Source organism: Phaenicophaeus curvirostris, chromosome 3 (assembly GCF_032191515.1).
Source record: "Phaenicophaeus curvirostris isolate KB17595 chromosome 3, BPBGC_Pcur_1.0, whole genome shotgun sequence".
In the NCBI taxonomy this organism is placed as follows: domain Eukaryota; kingdom Metazoa; phylum Chordata; class Aves; order Cuculiformes; family Cuculidae; genus Phaenicophaeus; species Phaenicophaeus curvirostris.
This window is the reverse complement of record NC_091394.1, coordinates 12124654-12142049: the sequence shown is the minus strand read 5'-3', so window position 1 is coordinate 12142049 and position 17396 is coordinate 12124654. Positions and strand designations below refer to the sequence as shown.

The 17396-nt window shown below is 42.8% G+C and overlaps 1 protein-coding gene across 3 annotated transcripts in view; it reads right to left on the bottom strand.

Moving 5' to 3' along the window:
* The window catches only part of EPB41L4B (erythrocyte membrane protein band 4.1 like 4B), a 167909-nt gene that overhangs the window by 72052 nt on the left and 78461 nt on the right, over positions 1-17396 (bottom strand). For all 3 annotated transcript variants that reach the window (XM_069853385.1, XM_069853384.1, XM_069853386.1), the window contains exon 16: positions 5099-5280. In XM_069853385.1, coding sequence (XP_069709486.1) covers positions 5099-5280 — 182 coding nt within the window. The remainder of the gene's footprint in view (positions 1-5098; positions 5281-17396) is intronic.

The window sequence follows — 17396 nt, the reverse complement described above, 5'->3', positions numbered from 1 at the left end:
TTTAGATAAGGTTCTTAAGCTGTCCTGAGAATATTAAATATTACTCCCTTAAGATCTAATTCTACAGCTGTTTAAATATACATTAAGGACTTTGCTGACTAAAGACAAACTGCTAAAACCAGCTTATAGGGATATAAGCAAAAAGCTGGTTTTGGCATTGATAAAACGTTATCAGACCCTGAGGTAATAATGTCCTGGAAGGGGTTACAATATCAGCATTGACCTCCCTTCAGTGGTCTCTCATCACAAATTAGTGACGCCAGAGTTTCACATTTCTCACATCACAGCTGCTTCCATGAATGTGAGATTGTGAAACTCCCCAGTGATACCTGGGAATAAATTACCAAAGCAGTAAGATAAGACATGATGATGCTGGAGGTTTTTTGAAGAAACACAGCAATTCTGTTTTCCTGTTGAGAAAGAATACAGAAATTGAAAAGTGCCATTTTAAAATTATTCAAGTTTTTTTTTTTTTTTTTGCTTAAAGGGAGAGCTGTTGAAAAGGTAGCCAACTTGGCCTTTTAACTCAGCCTTGAAAATAGTTTTAAAAATGCAAAAAATTGAATTCCCACAAAAAGCATATATTTCCTGAAACAGCATTAAGTGTTGGTAAAACCAGGCTATTATTTCAAGAAAGGATCTGGCAGCACTGTCATCTTTCAAAGCAATGTTTTCAGTCTGAAACTCAGTCTGTATTTTACCATCCTCTGCTCAGGGTTACACAAAGACTTTTGAAGCAACCTGTTCAGGAATAAAGGATGTCTTTTTGTAAGTGATAACCTGCAAGATGAGCCCAGAGTTCCAAGAGGCAAGCTGGGCCCCCTCTTCTCATTCACCGTCTTCCGTCAAAAAAGTTCTGTGAGCTACATTGCACACTTGTTGGCACCTACTTTTGGTGGCAGCCTCAGCTGCTGCCAGTGGGTCTGCTCACAGAAAATCGTAGAATCACAGAATAGTTTGGGTTGGAAGGGACCTTAAAGATCATCTAGTTCCAACCCCCCTGCTATGGGCAGGGACGTCTCCCACTAGATCAGGCCCCATCCAACCTGGCCTTCAACACCTCCAGGGATGGGGCAGCCACAACTTCCCTGGACAACCTGTTCCAGGGCCTCACCACTCTCATGGTGGAGAAATTCTTCTTCACATGTACCTGGTAATCCATGCACGATGCTGCCGTGCCAATTAGGCTTAGCAAGCAGCTCACCCTCTCTGTGTCAAGGCGTGGGTGCTGTGAGGCTAACTGCTCTTCAATACAGCGATCCCTGGGACTGGGATTCTGTAAACACGTCAGGGGAAGATCTGCTGCATAAAAGGATACGATCTGCATATGTAAGCTTTGAGGTGAACAGCAGCATTGCAAATATAATAATCAGGCTGAGTGCAGGGAAACAACATCTTCTGTTGAGCTGCCTTCATAAACACACATGTCAGATTTGTTTCACCGGATTTCACTTCATCTAGTAATCGAAGTAGACAAATTACTTGGAATGTGAAAAATCAGGCAGGTCTGGCCAAGGTTTGTTTTCTCAAACAAAATCCCAGGCCGTGTGTTTGCTGCGAAACATGCACCAGTATTTAAAGAGAACCTTGGATGGGCATACTGCTATCTCCCTCTCTCCTGACCATGTACTGCAAATTGTTCTGAAACTTTGGAATTTATTGGAATAGGTGTAAGTGGAGGAGGAAAGGCAGATACTTTCTCCCTCTCAACCCACTGCCGGGTATGTATGGGTGGGTCATTGCACATTCTACTTCAGATGAATTTAAAACCACCTCAGAGCTCAGAGATATGGTTGGACTCGATGATCTGGTGGGTCTCTTCCAACCTGGTTATTCTATGATTCTATGATTCTATGAGTCCAGTCCACAGGAACAGGAAAAAGTCACAAAATGCCCATGGTCTCTTGGAAAGCCACAAGGTATCAGAAGTGAAGTGCTTATGTGCACAGCTTTACCTCTGAGACTCATGGGGAATTTTTCCCATAGGAGAGCAGATTCTCCCCATAGAGAGACCTTTTGGCTCTCCAGGCATTTCAACTTGAGATATTTTTATCACAAGCACCCTATTCCTCAAGAGTGTTCCCAGGTTAGTGACAACATACTTCCTAGAAACACTTTCCCAGCACTGGCCTTTCCACACAGCCTGGGGCCAGACATCAGTCCCCGTGTCCCCAGGTTCCTGATGCAGACCCCTGGTATCAGCTCCTGTCTGCCTGAGTTTTCTTGTCCCAAGCAGTCTGCCATGTGTGTCACCCTAGATAACCAACAGCCAGCCAGCATGCTCCTAAAGGCTTCAGCACGTTCACAGCAGAGAGGACTGGGGTTATTTAGATTGAAGAAAAGGAATCTGACCTTATCACTGACTGCAACTACCCGAAAGGAGTTTGTAGCAACATGGATGATGGTCTCTTCTCCCAAATAACAGGTGATAGGATGATAGGAAATGGCCTCAAGTTGCACCAGGGGAGGTTCAGATTAGACATTAGGAAACATTTCTTCACCGAAAGGGTTACTAGGCACTGGAATAGGCTGTCCAGGGAGGTGGTTGAGTCACTGTCACTGGATGTATTTAAAAGACAGGTAGATGAAGTGCTCAGGGATATGGTTCAATAGTGGACAGGTACAGTTGGACTCGATGATCTCAAAGGTCTTTTCCAACCAAGCAATTCTATGATTTGGCACTACTGAGCACCGACTACCTTTTCTCTAATCAAATATTTAGCATGAACCAGCTGCAAGCAGACAAAATGAAGATAAAGGTAAATCTACCTCCAGGAATGAGTGCTACATGCATGTCTCAGCTGTTAAAAGTCCCCTTCAGAGAACCACAATTGCTGGACAGGCCAGGGAGGCTGAGTCCCCTGAGTGGTGTGGGATTTGTGGAGAGAGCTTGTCCTGCCTGCGTCCACGGGGACAGCCTCCAGGGCCCTACATTTCATCTTGAAGGTAACGCTCGCTGGACACAAATAGAACTGCTCCTGATGCTTGCCCTTATGCTTTTTTTAAGCTTCTTCTAAGCTTATCTCACCAACAAGGAGGACTAGGAAAGCAGTGCAGCCTAAGAGGAGACACAGAGCTGGAATAAACATCCTGTACTGTTTTTTGCTGTTCTTTTTTCTACTACCTTCTGCTCTACGGGTGGTCCCAGCTCAGCAGGGCCCATGGTATGGCTGTGGCGTGCTGGAGACTGGCCCTGCTGTGGTGTTGCTGAAGCAGGTGTTGAAACCCCAGTGAGGGGGCTGACATGGGACCTGGGACTGTGGGCAGGACAAGAGAGCCCTCAGCAAGGGGACGGGGCAGTAGGACCTGCAGTGCCCTCAGGGCTGGGACACTGGGCAGCAGCAAAGGCTGGCTGGGACTGAATTTCCTGGCATGCTTCAGCTCTAATTTGGGAAAGAAAAATAGGCGCTGGCACAGCCCCCAGAAAGGTCACTGCCTCCTGCTGCACCAGGCTGACAGCCGGGACGAAGCCTTCCAGCTCAGCCTTGCCAACGTCCCTCCACTGCCAGCGCTCAGCTGCTGCCCGTGGCAGCCCCGTGCACAGCGGCCGAGGCTCAGCAGGTGCACGGCCAGGGTGAGCTGCCCAAGCAGGTATCCAACGGGGTGCTCTTCGTCGCTCTCCTGGGTGGTGCAGGATGCTGCAGACCATGGCTGAGATGCAGACGCCTGTTGGCAGTGCAGGAGCACCCAGTGTCTTGCCTTGGGCTGCTATGGCAGCACTGGGCACAGGGAAGCCACGCTGGCCGTGTGCCGTGCTGGCCCCACGCACTCCACAGCATGATGCTAAATCAGCACGGAGCATAAAATCAATGAAAGACAGAGAAGCACGGCATGTCTCCTGGAGGTTGCTCCTATGGGAGTAGATTCACTGAAAGCCCCAGCAAGAAATTTGTACTGCTGCTTTAGGATTCCTTTCTAAAATGTCTGTAATGCCTTGCATTTTATTTCTTGAGCTTCCCTCCTAAAATCTGTTATCTCCTTCTCCTTGGAAAAGTAAGGAAAAAAAAGTGTTTATGGGTTTCTGAAAGAAAGTCTGATTAAAGTGCCTATGCAGGCAGATGCCTGTGTGTTCCTGCTGAGGTAGGACAGCCTGCAGTCGAGGGGACACAGCACTGTCCATTAGAAGGTCCTGGTTTCAGAAATTTGAAAGTTGTCAGATTAACTGCCTAGGTTGAAAGTTTCCATAATAGAGGCCTATCTCAGGGTGATTTACTATAACAAAGGCAAAAAACGGGTGAAGGAAGAACTGATTGTTCCTTTGAGAGATGGAAAATAAAAGATCATACTTTGTTTTGCCCATCTTCTGAAATTCTCACACAGCTTCAGCATCTCACACACTGCAGGGATTATACATTTGGAGAGCAAGAAGTGGGCTTGCTAAGTTGTAGGGATGTTTCTCTTCCAGTTCCTGTGTAAACCTACAAATGTTTGGCCAAGATATGTACCCTTAAATAAGGCCCGTACATGCTCAGCAGCAGGAATACCCAAACTCCCCAAGGCTGCATCAGGAACAGATAGGGTTTTCTTCTCTTTGCTTTCTACAAGCCAAGAATTTCTCCACCAAGCAAGCAAGCAAGCAAGCATCCTCCAGTCATTGTAGGTAGGGCCGAGCAGGAATTGTTCCCATTACCCAAACTAAGAGCAAGATATTTCTTGTCCAGTGCTCCAGAATTTCTGCTATTTGTTCCCAGACATGAAAGCAAGAGTCAGATGCAAACCATGAGTGCTAAAGGCCAGCTGGGTAGACCAGCAAAAGGCAATGGCAGATGAAGATAGGTTTGTGAGCCTATAGGAATGAATAGTAATAATGAAAAAAATAGCCTGTGCCAGGTGACCAGAGACTCAATACCTGTGACTAACTGGGTATTTGTTCAGTCATGGAACACCAATCTAACACCAAATCCTGCAACCCTGTAGCAAAGCCAGGAAGTTGAAAATCTTGTCTCATTTGCACATACTACAAAGCCAGCAAATAATAAAAGGAAGCATGTTTTTCAAGGAGAAAAACCAAAACACGTTGTTTTCCTTTGCCCTCTTGCCAGAGACAAATCTGAAAGCAGCACAGTTACTCAAATTACATACACTGCAGTGGACTTACTGTTTGGGTTTGGAACTCCAGAAACAATGTCCTTGTTGTCAGGAGCAAGGGCGCCATAATTCGCGTGATGGTGGTGATGACGATGGTGGTGGTGGTGCCTTGCAGGCATTTTTGCAGTATATGGTGCTCCACCATTCTCCTCAATGTTGAATTGATGCAGATCACTGTTGTTCAAGGGGTAGCTACAAAATAAATTCAGCTCATGTTAGAGTGGCAAACAGCAAGACAAATTGTACTTCTGGAGAGACGAAGTGCAAACCCTCTTGAGAAAAAAATGCATAGCTGGTTTGTAAATATTCTTTTTAACAAGGTATATCCTCAATCTTTACAGTTTTCTGTTATCAGGAGACTCATACGATGAGAAAAAAAAGGGTGCCTCTGCTTGCTTGGCATGAATTTAATATCAGAATTATGTTTTATTTCAGAGTTTACACAATCTTTGCTAGACTGTCATGCTGAGTCAAATTCTGACTGGCTTATGGAATATGATTCTCAAAACCGTCAACATTTATCCTGCAGGAATTCGAAACTTCACCTGGGATGTGTCAGGCAGCAAACAATAACTCCTTTAAAGTGAAATTGTCAGAAGAGCAGACCAAGAAACGGTCCCAGAACAGCATTACATTCCTGAGAAAGTTTGGACCTCCAAATTTATGGTGCAAACTAGCTGTGTGAAAAAAACAGTCACTTGGGAAAAAAGGAGAAAGATCCCATTGGAAATAAAAGGTTTTACAGGTAACAACACACAAAATAGCACTTAGTAAAAAAGGAATCATACCTATGCTGGTAAACTAACAGAGTTTTTTTTGCATATGTTTAGCTAAGAGATTAACTGTTGCAGCCTACAATATATAGACACATGGGAACACGCTGAAATTTTAATTCATCATCTCTAACTTAGAGGTGTCAAATGGCACTTGATTTTCTTCAATAGTTTTCACTGATGCTGTTTCAGTTTACTGTTTGAAGTGATGCATTTCCAGAAAAAATATTTTCTCTCCATGCCAGCAACCCAGAAGACTGAGATAACTCTACATAGACACTGCAAATAACTTGAATATGCTTTCCTCAGGGGAGTGTTTAGATTTTTTATAACGTTTTAACTTATTCTATAGTATTGCAATAGACAGTAGTTGCAGTAAATCAATTTATTCCAGGAAAAGATGAATCTCCTGCCCATTTGAAACATGCTAAAGAAATTCTATCTTTAGCTGCATGCATTTTCTGTTTGCTTTTATTAGTAACAGCAGCTGAAAACCTGACATTACAGAATAAAGAAAAACAGAATAATTAAAGGAACAATGAATAAATTATACCTAGCTACTTGCTACATATGTTCTTTGCAGATTACTTATTGATTCAAAGCAAAATTAACCAGTCATCTGCAAATAAATACATCTCCATAATTTCTAAAGATATGCTGAAGCATGCATCTCGGTACATCATTAATAACCACTGTCTTCTTAGTAACAACTTCTGACAATACGAGTTTTCCAACTGGGTAGCAATTGAATAACACTTCTATGTTGGTTACTTTTCGAAAGGAGGAGGTGGAGAGGGGAATGTTTTTTATATTATCCTTGGCAGGTTCCGGGCATGTAGCAACAACTGCCAATAAAAACAGTCTTACTTGCCTTAAGAAGGCAATACGAATAGGGGTCTGATCCACAGAGGACAGCTTTGGTGAGCTCAGATAATCCAGGACTAGTCTGTGTTTTGAAACTGCACTATATCTTCACTGCTATGATCAAATCAAGCAAGTGTCTACTGGGGAAAAATGTTACAGGCTAACAAGATTGCACACTAATTGTAACAGCTCTCCTGCACTCTTCCTTCAAGGGCCTTGGATTGAAGTGACACTTTTCGACTGCGAGGACAGCTGGGTGTTTTCACACAGTTAAAAACCCTATTGGAAATAAGATCAGGTTTGAGCTGGAGCCTCAGCACATCCTTTTCTTTCAGTCTATGATTCAATTTTTTTTTTTTCAAGACAAACCCCGCCATGCTTGGGAGGTTCTTTCATTTCACCCGCTGGCAGGCTGGTGTAGCAGATTTTTGACTGGCCTTTTCAAAATCAAGGAGATCACATCAAATCCTTATATTGACTCCTCATATTGCTGTGGGCATGAGGTAGCTTCCATGCTAAAATGTGAACGAGCTGAGCAACTGAATAAGCCAAAATCCCTCTGGCATGAGGTCAAACGTGGACCAAATTCTCTAGACGTATTTCTCGATTGTTCGGAGAGGAGTGCTTACACAACGTAAACTGCAGGGCAACTGTTACTTTGAAGAAGTGAATAGCCAGCCCAGCAAAGCTGATGTTCTGCTGTACACTGAAGTCCTCGAGTACAGTAAGTCACAAAGCTCCAGTCAAGATGTCAATACCCAGGCAGTGCACTCTGTTGTGAAATCCCACATTGAAACTTCTGGCCCATTGAAAAGGACGCAGTCATCTGCACCCTTCCAGGGCTGACAACAACTAACATATATTGAGGCAAACTCATCTCAGTGCTTAGACAACTTTTGCGTTTCTGATGGATATGGGGTTGGAGTGAGGAAGACTTTTCCACCTATACCTTCACTGCTAAATTGATGAATTACTAAACAATCATAACAACAGGGCTTTCAGCAGCCCCAGGGCCAGTTGACTAGAAGAGTAGACAGTCCCCAAACAAAAATACCATGAGTAGTTTTTTCTGTGTACTATCTAGTACATTATTTAGGGGCACATGAGACTTAGTGCAGTTTCTAAGAGACAGCATCATTATTACCATACATCACATCTGTTTTTCACTTATTTTTCTGTTCTTCTTAAATCTAGAAATCTAGAAACTTGAGACTTTTCCCCTCAATGCATGTTTTTACCATTATTGCTTGCTTCCATCTGGCTTACCTGAATAGATAATGTGCTCGCACATCCTTCCTGACTCATTAGTGAAAATATATCACCACTTTCAATGAACAAACATTCTGACTACATTCTAAGCCTTCCAGGTTTTCATACTTTCTCCCCAGACATCAAGTAATGCTCTCAGACTATATGCACACATGGACAGGTAACAATTTGAATCCTTTCTCTTGTATACGTATTTTGGTCCTCCCAGTATGCCAATGTTACGTTTTTGTTCCACCTTTTAATAGTCAGTTGGCTGTCCTGCAGGTTTCCTTTTTTTCCGTGTTATTTACCAGACTCATTTTCTCAACAAGCTTCAGCTGCTTCCTATACAACCAGGTCCTGTTCTTCAAGAAAAATCGGGCAGGGGCCTACAGACTCTTCTGTAAAGGAAGAAATGTTTCTTCCTTCTTTGTCCCTCCCTCAGGCAAAGCACTCCTCAGGATACAGTTACCAGAGGCTGAGCCTTTAAGAAAGCCACTGAAAGTTCACAAGATACTTGGTATTGCTTTTAGCCTCAATCTCACATACTTTCTTCTGACCAGAGAGGCAGCATATTGCAGAACAGGGCAAATAATATGAATCTTCTGGTTACGTTTTCCATTTTTTAAATTTTATTTACATTACTAGTTCTCTATCCCAATTTTATACCCTCACTCTTTGCTTTAAAAGCTACTTTCAGTTGACATTCCTACATTTCATGTGCTCCAGCCACCTCTTACCTTACCAAACTATGCCTCTAGCATTCCATACAGACATGAAACAGTGTTACAAGGTCACAGAAAAACAGGGAACAAATTATCCACCTCTCCCCTCAGAACAAAACAACACAAGCCTATGCTGCCCAGCTGAGTGGCTGAAAGGAATCTTCGATACCTTCACTAGCAGAGATGCCATGCCTACCCCACGCAATCACGGTCTCACCATGCCTACACACGCATTCTTTATTTTTCCCATCTCCTTTACTACAATTCAAGCCTTCTATTTCCTCTTTCGTCCATCTCAGACATGGTGAATAGGGTATTTTTTTGCTTCAGAAACTCGTGTTTTTGAAAAAGGCAAATGCTTCACAAAGAGGAAAGGTTTCTTCCCATGTCCTGCTGGATCTGCTCTTGTTTTTACACTAGAACATGATGTTTGCTTTTACCTAAATAGCCTGGGGTTGTTGAGTTATGCTTAACTTCTGATCCTGAAAACCAGCAGATCCTTTCCTAAACCAGACAAGTTTCCATTCCCTACAGCCTCAACTGTGCAGCGGGTTATTCCTACCTAACAGTACAAACATACTATCATTCCCACTGAGCTGCAGGCTAAACTTTCTCATTTGCTAAGATCATAACCCACTCAGGACTTTTCTCTCATCCATGATAGGCCTGGTGTGAAAGGATCAACCTTGGAAGGAAGAAGAAAATGGTGATGCAGAAGTGGTTGTTCAGAAACAGTGATGGGAGCAGCAAAAATTTCTGCTGTAGGATATAAAAGCAAACGCAGCAGCTTCCTGCATTACAAGATGCTGAACTAAGATTTGAAGCAGGAGTAATCCGGAATTCTCCACAAGAAGAACAGAGCCTGCAGCAAAGCATGTTCTAATAAAATACAGATAATAACAAGAAACAGATCTTGACTCGACAAAGCCATTGTCCTCACAGATTTCACCTTATCTACATAAAGATCATTAAAAAACCACTGCCTCGCAAAACTACCATGCAAAATGTGCCCTCCAGGGAAATAAACTTGCTTTTCTTCATTTATGAAGGGTTTTAATTAATGATAAGGAGAGCTAATGATATTTAATCACCTGTCAAAAGCGTTCATTGCCCCAGATGTCCTTGCAGATGAGAAAAACTCTGAGAAGCAGACACAAGATTTTCTAAGACAGATGAAATCCTCCCCCAAGTCAGTGCTGCCTTCCCCTTTCAGTCACAATGTATGCCTGTCCTTGGGAAATAAAGCAACTTGGGGTGGCTAATCCATGCAGGCTAAATCAGGTTAAAATATGAGCAAAAACAAGCAAGGATCTTAGGCCTCCAAGACAGCCTGCAGCTGATCTTGGGTTGCTAACTATGCTACAGCTTTTTCCAACACTTAATCCATTAAATAACTCGGGTCCACCAAGATAAGCACATCCCTGTCTCACTTTTCCTTACCCAGTATCACATACCTGCCAAAGAACGTGGAAAGAGATGCAGGCACAGACCTGAAGCTTATCTGACAGAGGAGAATGGGAGACACTAAAGGATATGACAGAAATAACTGCTGGACTTTACAGACGATAGCATAAGCAGCTACAAATATTACACAGAGCGTGCCCTGAAGGATTGCTGCATTTCACAGGGAGTTTCAGGAGAACTACATGAGAAACGGTCAGTCACCACAGAGCAGTGATGGGGAGTATCAGCCTTTTTGGTGAGAGCCTTGCAAGGCCAGCACTACCTAGGAAACCATATCAATACTACTACACAAGCCCCAAACTACCTAGGTAGCCTTGGGAAATTTGAGTACGGACTTAACAAGACTGGGAGCAACGCAGAGAAAAAGCAGGGGTAACTAAGAGTAGATACAGGGAGGAAACAGGAGAACCCGTGCGCAGTAGGGAAGAAAAAATATAGGGAAAAAGAAGAGGAAGGGGAGAAAAGGGACAAGCCTCATGTAAGCAAGCTTCTGGCTGGCCAAGCATACTGCAATCTAGGCCATCTTCTTAACCATAATCCTGTTTTCTGTGGGGCTGTGTGCATACAGGGCTGAACTCTCTGTGCTGCCCCATGTTTGTTTGCGTCCGTGGGTGCTGGTAAAACGCACTGCTCTCTACCTCTTTTGCTCTGCATGGCTGGCTGAACGTGTGCTCTGTGTGAATTTACATCTCTGGAACACTTGCTCAGCATCTCTACAGGCTGGGCTCAGAACCAAGGAACTACAGCAGCCTCAGATCTAGCAGATTAGGAAGGTGACATCACTTTAGCCTTCAAGCCAATACCCTGCATTTGGCTTTCCTTAACAATATGCTCCCACCTTACAAAATCTCCTTTCTGCCTCTTCCCTCCAAGCTGAAATTCCTCTAAAAAACTCTTTTTAAAAGAAATGAATCTAACTGCAAGTTTCATGCTTCTAAGTTATTCAGATTCTGAATGTTGCTAATTCCCTACAAAAAAAAAAGCAGTCTTCTGAATTTTGAGTAATTTGCCATAACTTTGAAGTTCAGTATGAACATACCAGACACCATTGCCACACAAATGACTTCAGTTTAGGTTATATATTTCTGCCCTTTTAACATGTTACCAGTAAAGCCACTGAACAGGTACAGTGTACAGCAAGTAAAAACTCTTCTCAAGGCAAGACACAATTTTTCACTTAGTTGCTCAGAAGGCAGCATTAATAGGTAAAAGTAACACAAAATCAATCACTCAGCACAGCGAGGGCTTTCTTACTTATGAACTTGCAACCTGTCCTATCTCTTTTCTCACTGCAACACTCATGCAACTAATCTGAATTACAGCAAGAAATTGTTCCTGTTATCGTGAAAGCAATTTTCAGATTATTTTTTAAGTCAGAAATTGCAAATGTAAATACAACAGTAGACTATGAAAATTAATGATAACACAGAACGCTCCTGGGCTCAAATTTTTTAGACAGAAACAACATCCAGTTTTACATTTAAGTTCCCTGAGGTCTTGCTTCATATCAGCCTTGCTTACTGATTCAGTGAGCTCCAGGTGCTGAAGACACAGATGATGAAGTCTTTAAGTTCCCTTGCCTCTTTCAATCCTCTTTTCCATTCCCACAGTCTCCTTTCCCAGTTCCACTGTAAAACTGTTTCTCCTAAACCCTCTGCTTGAGTTTATTGTCCCCCTGGCCCAGTTTTTTTTTTTTTCTGAGCTCTTCGTTCCTTCCTTTCTGACTCCTACACTCCTACTGCTCAGGGGCATCAAAATGCTAGCCCTGCTGCTTGCCAACAAGGTCTCACAATTCAAAGGCTTGGCCCCTGGAGACAAAAAGGAACACAGGCACTTTGTCATTTGTTTAGCTACCAAGTTCCTTGCTATCTAATAACACAATTTAGACAGCACTAGAGTAATAGGAATGTTTTGTACTTCTACTTCTCTGAGGTTCTCTAACTGCAAAAATTGGTAATGGCAGGTAAACCACTGCAATTATCATGCCAGCACAGATTGTTACGGGTTTAGTGGGAAATAAATAATTAATTAAACAAATGGCTTTTAATCTGGAGTTTAAATTGTATTAGCTTAGTAGTTCCTACCACTAATTAAGTGTGGCTACTTCTTTCTCTTTCTTCAGGACGCAGAAAGTAAAGGATGTTTTTCACTGTCTCATTAAAAAAAACCCACTAATTTTTACAATCTTTCAACATATGGCATTGCTAAGCCAGGAACTATGTGTTTTCCAAACTGTTCCTGTATGAAACATCTGTTCTTGCTTAATGTAATTCATCTTCACCTTTGATATGATGAGCTGCAGGTTTTGTGTTTGATCGTTTAAAGTTGAATGTCACACTACTGCAAAGGAAAAGGGGAAAAGACAAAAAGGGGAGAAGGGGGAGAAGGGGAAAAAAGACAAAAAGGGGAAAAGAAAAAACCCCAAGCACATTACAAACTTAGAAAGTTTAACTACAATTATATTTCTGCTTTTGATTAGTTTTCGTACTTTCTAAGTAAAAACTAATCAAAAGCAGAAATTTAATTGTAGTGGCGATGTGAAAACAGAGCCCTAGGGGCATTTCCACTGCTCCCCCAATAGCCTTAGCTCAATATTAATCTTATTTTTAAATTGGAAGATTCCTCAATTCTCAGAAGGTATGATGACTAAAGTAGTCATCATGAATGCTGCTTCTGCCACAGAAACAATGAACTCAATTTCTTCAAAAAAGGCACGTGCAACAGATCATGGAAGGTAAGACACCACCTAAGCAAAGGGAGTAGTCCCATAGAGTCAACAGAAAGCCATTAATCAAGAAAAAAAAGAAATGTCATTGGATCTATGATATCAGGCTAGGGGAACTTATCTTGACCAATCTTCCCTCTGTGCCAAGACTGCCAAGACTCCATCCAGGAAAAAAAAAAAAAGCATCTTTAGAAAGCTGGATGGGAGATACTGTGTTCTTTTAAACATGACCTTTTTCCCCAGTTCAAAACTGAAGGTTATTAAATTCTGCAGTTAAGAGCAATATGCAAGTTATTACAGACACATTTACATTTTCTGTAGTAGCCTACTAACACAGTGCACAGAGAAGCTTACTTTGTGAACTTCACAACTAAATACAGATTCCCATTTGTGAAACCGTTTGAAAATAAGTTGTTTTGCTTTAAAGGACAGTCATGAAGCAGTCATTAGTAAGTAGTTGAGAGCAGCATTTAGTCTGCAGAAGCTTTATTAGTGGAAGTGACTCATATCAGGTAAGGAACTCCAGCTGAATCAAGTTTCTAATCTGTATTTATTTTTTTTTTGTGAGGCCATGCCAACAAAAGCAACAGCACATAGACTCAGAATCCAAGCCTATTCAACCAGTCACTTTAAGGTATAACAGGATGTAGAAAAAAAAGGAAGCTGAACAAGCCTTCATCACTATCATGCACCGATTTGCAATGCTAAAGTCGGAGAGAAAGATGCGATCTGTCCCTTTACGTTGTGGTTTTTTTCTTATCTACTTTCACTAGTATTATTTTTGTCCAAAAGCTGGATCTTTCCCTGTCTGCTGCCTGCTGAGGAAGGAGGGCTGATTTTCCTGCAGGTCCTCCAACACTAAAACTTGGAAGCATGCTTAACAGCATTGGTTTTCCAAACATTTGCAGTCTGAATGCAAAGCAGGAAAAAGCATTCTGAAATGGTTTAAAATCTCAATCCTCACACTGTAGCAGAAGTTATGTTAGCATGCAGAGGCTTGACCAGCAGGGTGCTAGTTCAAGCTGGCTCTCAAAAAGAGATCCTTGGCTAGCAAATTCTTAACAGAAGTAGTACAGTCACAGAATCACAGAATAACCAGGTTGGAAGAGACCCACCGGATCATCGAGTCCAACCGTTCCTATCAAACACTAAACCATGTCCCTCAGCACCTTGTCCACCAATGCCTTAAATACCTCCAGGGAAGGTGACTCAACCACCTCCCTGGGCAGCCTGTTCCAGTGCCCAATGACCCTTTCTGTAAAGAATTTTTTCCTAACGTCCAGCCTAAACCTCCCCTGGCGGATCTTGAGGCCATTCCCTCTTGTCCTGTCCCCTGTCACTTGGGAGAAGAGGCCAGCTCCCTCCTCTCTACAACCTCCTTTCAGGTAGTTATAGAGAGCAATGAGGTCACCCCTCAGCCTCTTCTTCTCCAGGCTAAACAACCCCAGCTCTCTCAGCCGCTCCTCATAAGGCCTGTTCTCCAGCCCCTTCACCAGCTTTGTTGCTCTTCTCTGGACTCTCTCCAGAGCCTCAACATCCTTCTTGTGGTGAGAGGCCCAGAACTGAACACAGGATTCGAGGAGTGATCTCACCAGTGCCGAGTACAGAGGGAGGATAACCTCCCTGGACCTGCTGGTCACGCCGTTTCTGATCCAAGCCAAGATGCCATTGGCCTTCTTGGCCACCTGGGCACACTGCTGGCTCATATTCAGTCGGCTGTCAACCAACACCCTCAGGTCCCTCTCCTCCAGGCAGCTTTCTAGACAGACTTCTCCTAGTCTGTAGCACTGCATAGGGTTGTTGTGCCCCAAGTGCAGGACCCGGCACTTGGCCTTGTTGAACCTCATGCCATTGGACTCTGCCCAGCGGCCCAGCCTGTTCAGATCCATTTGCAGAGCTTCTCTACCCTCCAGCAGTCCCAATGGATCTGTCCCTTTTCAAAGCATAACACACAGAGTCAGATCAATTTCAAAAAATACAGTTCCGATCTTATGTCTGTTAATGACCGCTGGTCTGTAGCAGCTCTGGCTCGAACAGTCTCTGGCTGCAACTAACAATGTCTGCTTTCCTTGGTTCTCCTTCGCAGAGTAAGAGGAAAACCACTCATTGTCAACAGTTTTTCCAGAGATCTGGCGTATCGGGATGGATGGATGTGTGCTGAAAATTCTCCCCTTTGAGTTAGGTAGTAGTAGCCTGCATACTTGATACACAAACTAAATGACTGGTGGAAAACCTTCTCTGAAGACCAGGGATTGTGACACCAAACTGTCTTTCTTCTCCCCTTCAGAGATCTCGACCTAGCCAACCTTGACATCTGAGAAGCACGTGATACACTAAATTTCATTTTTTCCCGTCTTCGATGCTCCCTACCTCATTCCTTGCCACCAGATGAAGTTTCATTTTCAAAATTGCTTGCAAACTCTAACATTTTCTCTTGCAGGCTGAAGAGATGTCTTCTGCAACACTCATCCAGAAGGAAGGAAAACCAAGATTTTACATCACAAGGCCACAATACACACATTGTTCCTATCCACAATGTGAAAAGCAATCTTCCTTCTGGTCAATTTGCACATGGGTTTACTGATAAAAGGGTCTGGAACGACTTGATCCTTCTCCTTAAGTGTGCAAACCCCTGAGTACAAGCTTTGGAAATACATTACAAAACCTGATCCCTTTGTTCACTTTGCCTGTGACTCACATCAGCTAGAGAAAAATAGCTGAAAATGGAAGTTTAAAGAAAAAGCCCACACTAAAACAATTTACCAAAAGCACCAACGCTTTCAGTATTGTATTTCAATATTCAATATTAGTCATTAGTCTGCACGCCAGGGACCGTGGCTGGGGCTGAAGAGCTATATATTTCAGCCCAAGTTAAAGATGTGTTGTCGTCTGCTTTTCGATTCCCCCACCACTTCCTGGGAGAGAAGACACAGGATTACAGAGTTATTATAGGCCAAAAGTAATCTTGCTGTAAATTAGAACACAAAGAGTGGCAACACAGGCCTAAGCTCTGCTGGAAAAGAACTGGTTTTCAGCTTTAATAAACACTGAAGGAAGGTATGAGTGAAGATGATCAGAAGATATCCTCAGCCAAGATGTATCAAGCAGTTCTGTAGCATGTAGAAGAACACGGCTGATTACATGCAGGACTTCAGATCAGTGTAATCTATCAGATGCCTAGCACCGTGCTAACACCACCCTCCCAACCCTCTCAAGCCGATGCAAAGACAGTGTTTATCACCTGTTATCAAATTATAGAAGAGTTTAAGCATATGCTGGACTTGTAAAAAGATTATTTTAGACTTGCACAATGAACTGATTTCAGAATGGGGTAGGAAAGTTTCCACACACAGTTCAACAGGTAGCCCTGAGAAGGCGCTTCTTTTGGATTCAGAAGATGGTACCTCCTTCAAGAAGTTTGCAAGGCTTTTTTTTTTTTTTCTTAAAACACGTCCCTGTATATTTAAAACACATTCAAAATGCGTTGATTTCTCTGTACCCAGCGTGCCTGTATAACATGCTCTTCCGTAAAAATTCCTTTCATGAGGAACTCCTAGTTAAAGTAATACAACTCAACGTATAGATACTCACATAGCAGGCCTATCAAGCCCCAGTATATTAGGTTTGTGCATCCATAAGCTACCTGTGGCTCCTGAAGTAGCATGGACCTCGGATGTGGTATAGATTACATTGCCAGAGCTTCCCCATGTTTTATTTTTAAACAAAAAGCGCTACTATATTTAACAGCTGAGTTAACTAAGCATTTTCTACCTTTCTCCTCTCTCCCCATGTAATTTAGTTTTCACCTCCAGTATTTTGGGTTGCTTCAAACAAAATTGTATTCCTGACATCACAAGGCGTGCATTACAAAGTATTGTTTTTAACAAGTGACTAAGTAATGCGTGCTAATTTTACAAAAAAAAAAAACCCAAAAAACCCAAACCAACAAAGCCAAAACCACAAAATAAGCTTTTAAGCTTAAAGCAACTTATTTGTATTGCCTAGTCCAGTGCAGGGGCACCTGTAACCATCTCTGTTCAGATCACTCAGAGCAATGTTGGGGTCAGAGAGGAGGCAGGCAGAAAGGCTCCCTCTTCCCAACCGCATCCTGGCCCATTTTCTACAAGCCGACTAGGACTAGAGCAAGGAAGGACAGAGAAATTGATCTCTTCTTACCTATCTGATCACTCGGTGGCTCTGCTGGTACAGATTTCTGCAGACAACAAGGAAGATGTGGGATGAAAAAGTGCAAGGGAAACGGAGGGTGCATGAGCTGCTTCTCCAGAGAAGAAAAATTACAAGTGCTTCAACTGCAACTTAAACTTAAACCGCAGCACACAAGTCCCACAGGTTGTTCATCACCCATGTGCAGACTGTGTGCATGAGGCATTTTAACACTTAAGGACTGGTTAGGCCTTGTGCTGTCTTCTGATTTCTATCAGGCAGATCCCTCAATCAATGCTCCTTCAGCAATAAACCCAACCAGATAACACCACGCAATGAGGAACA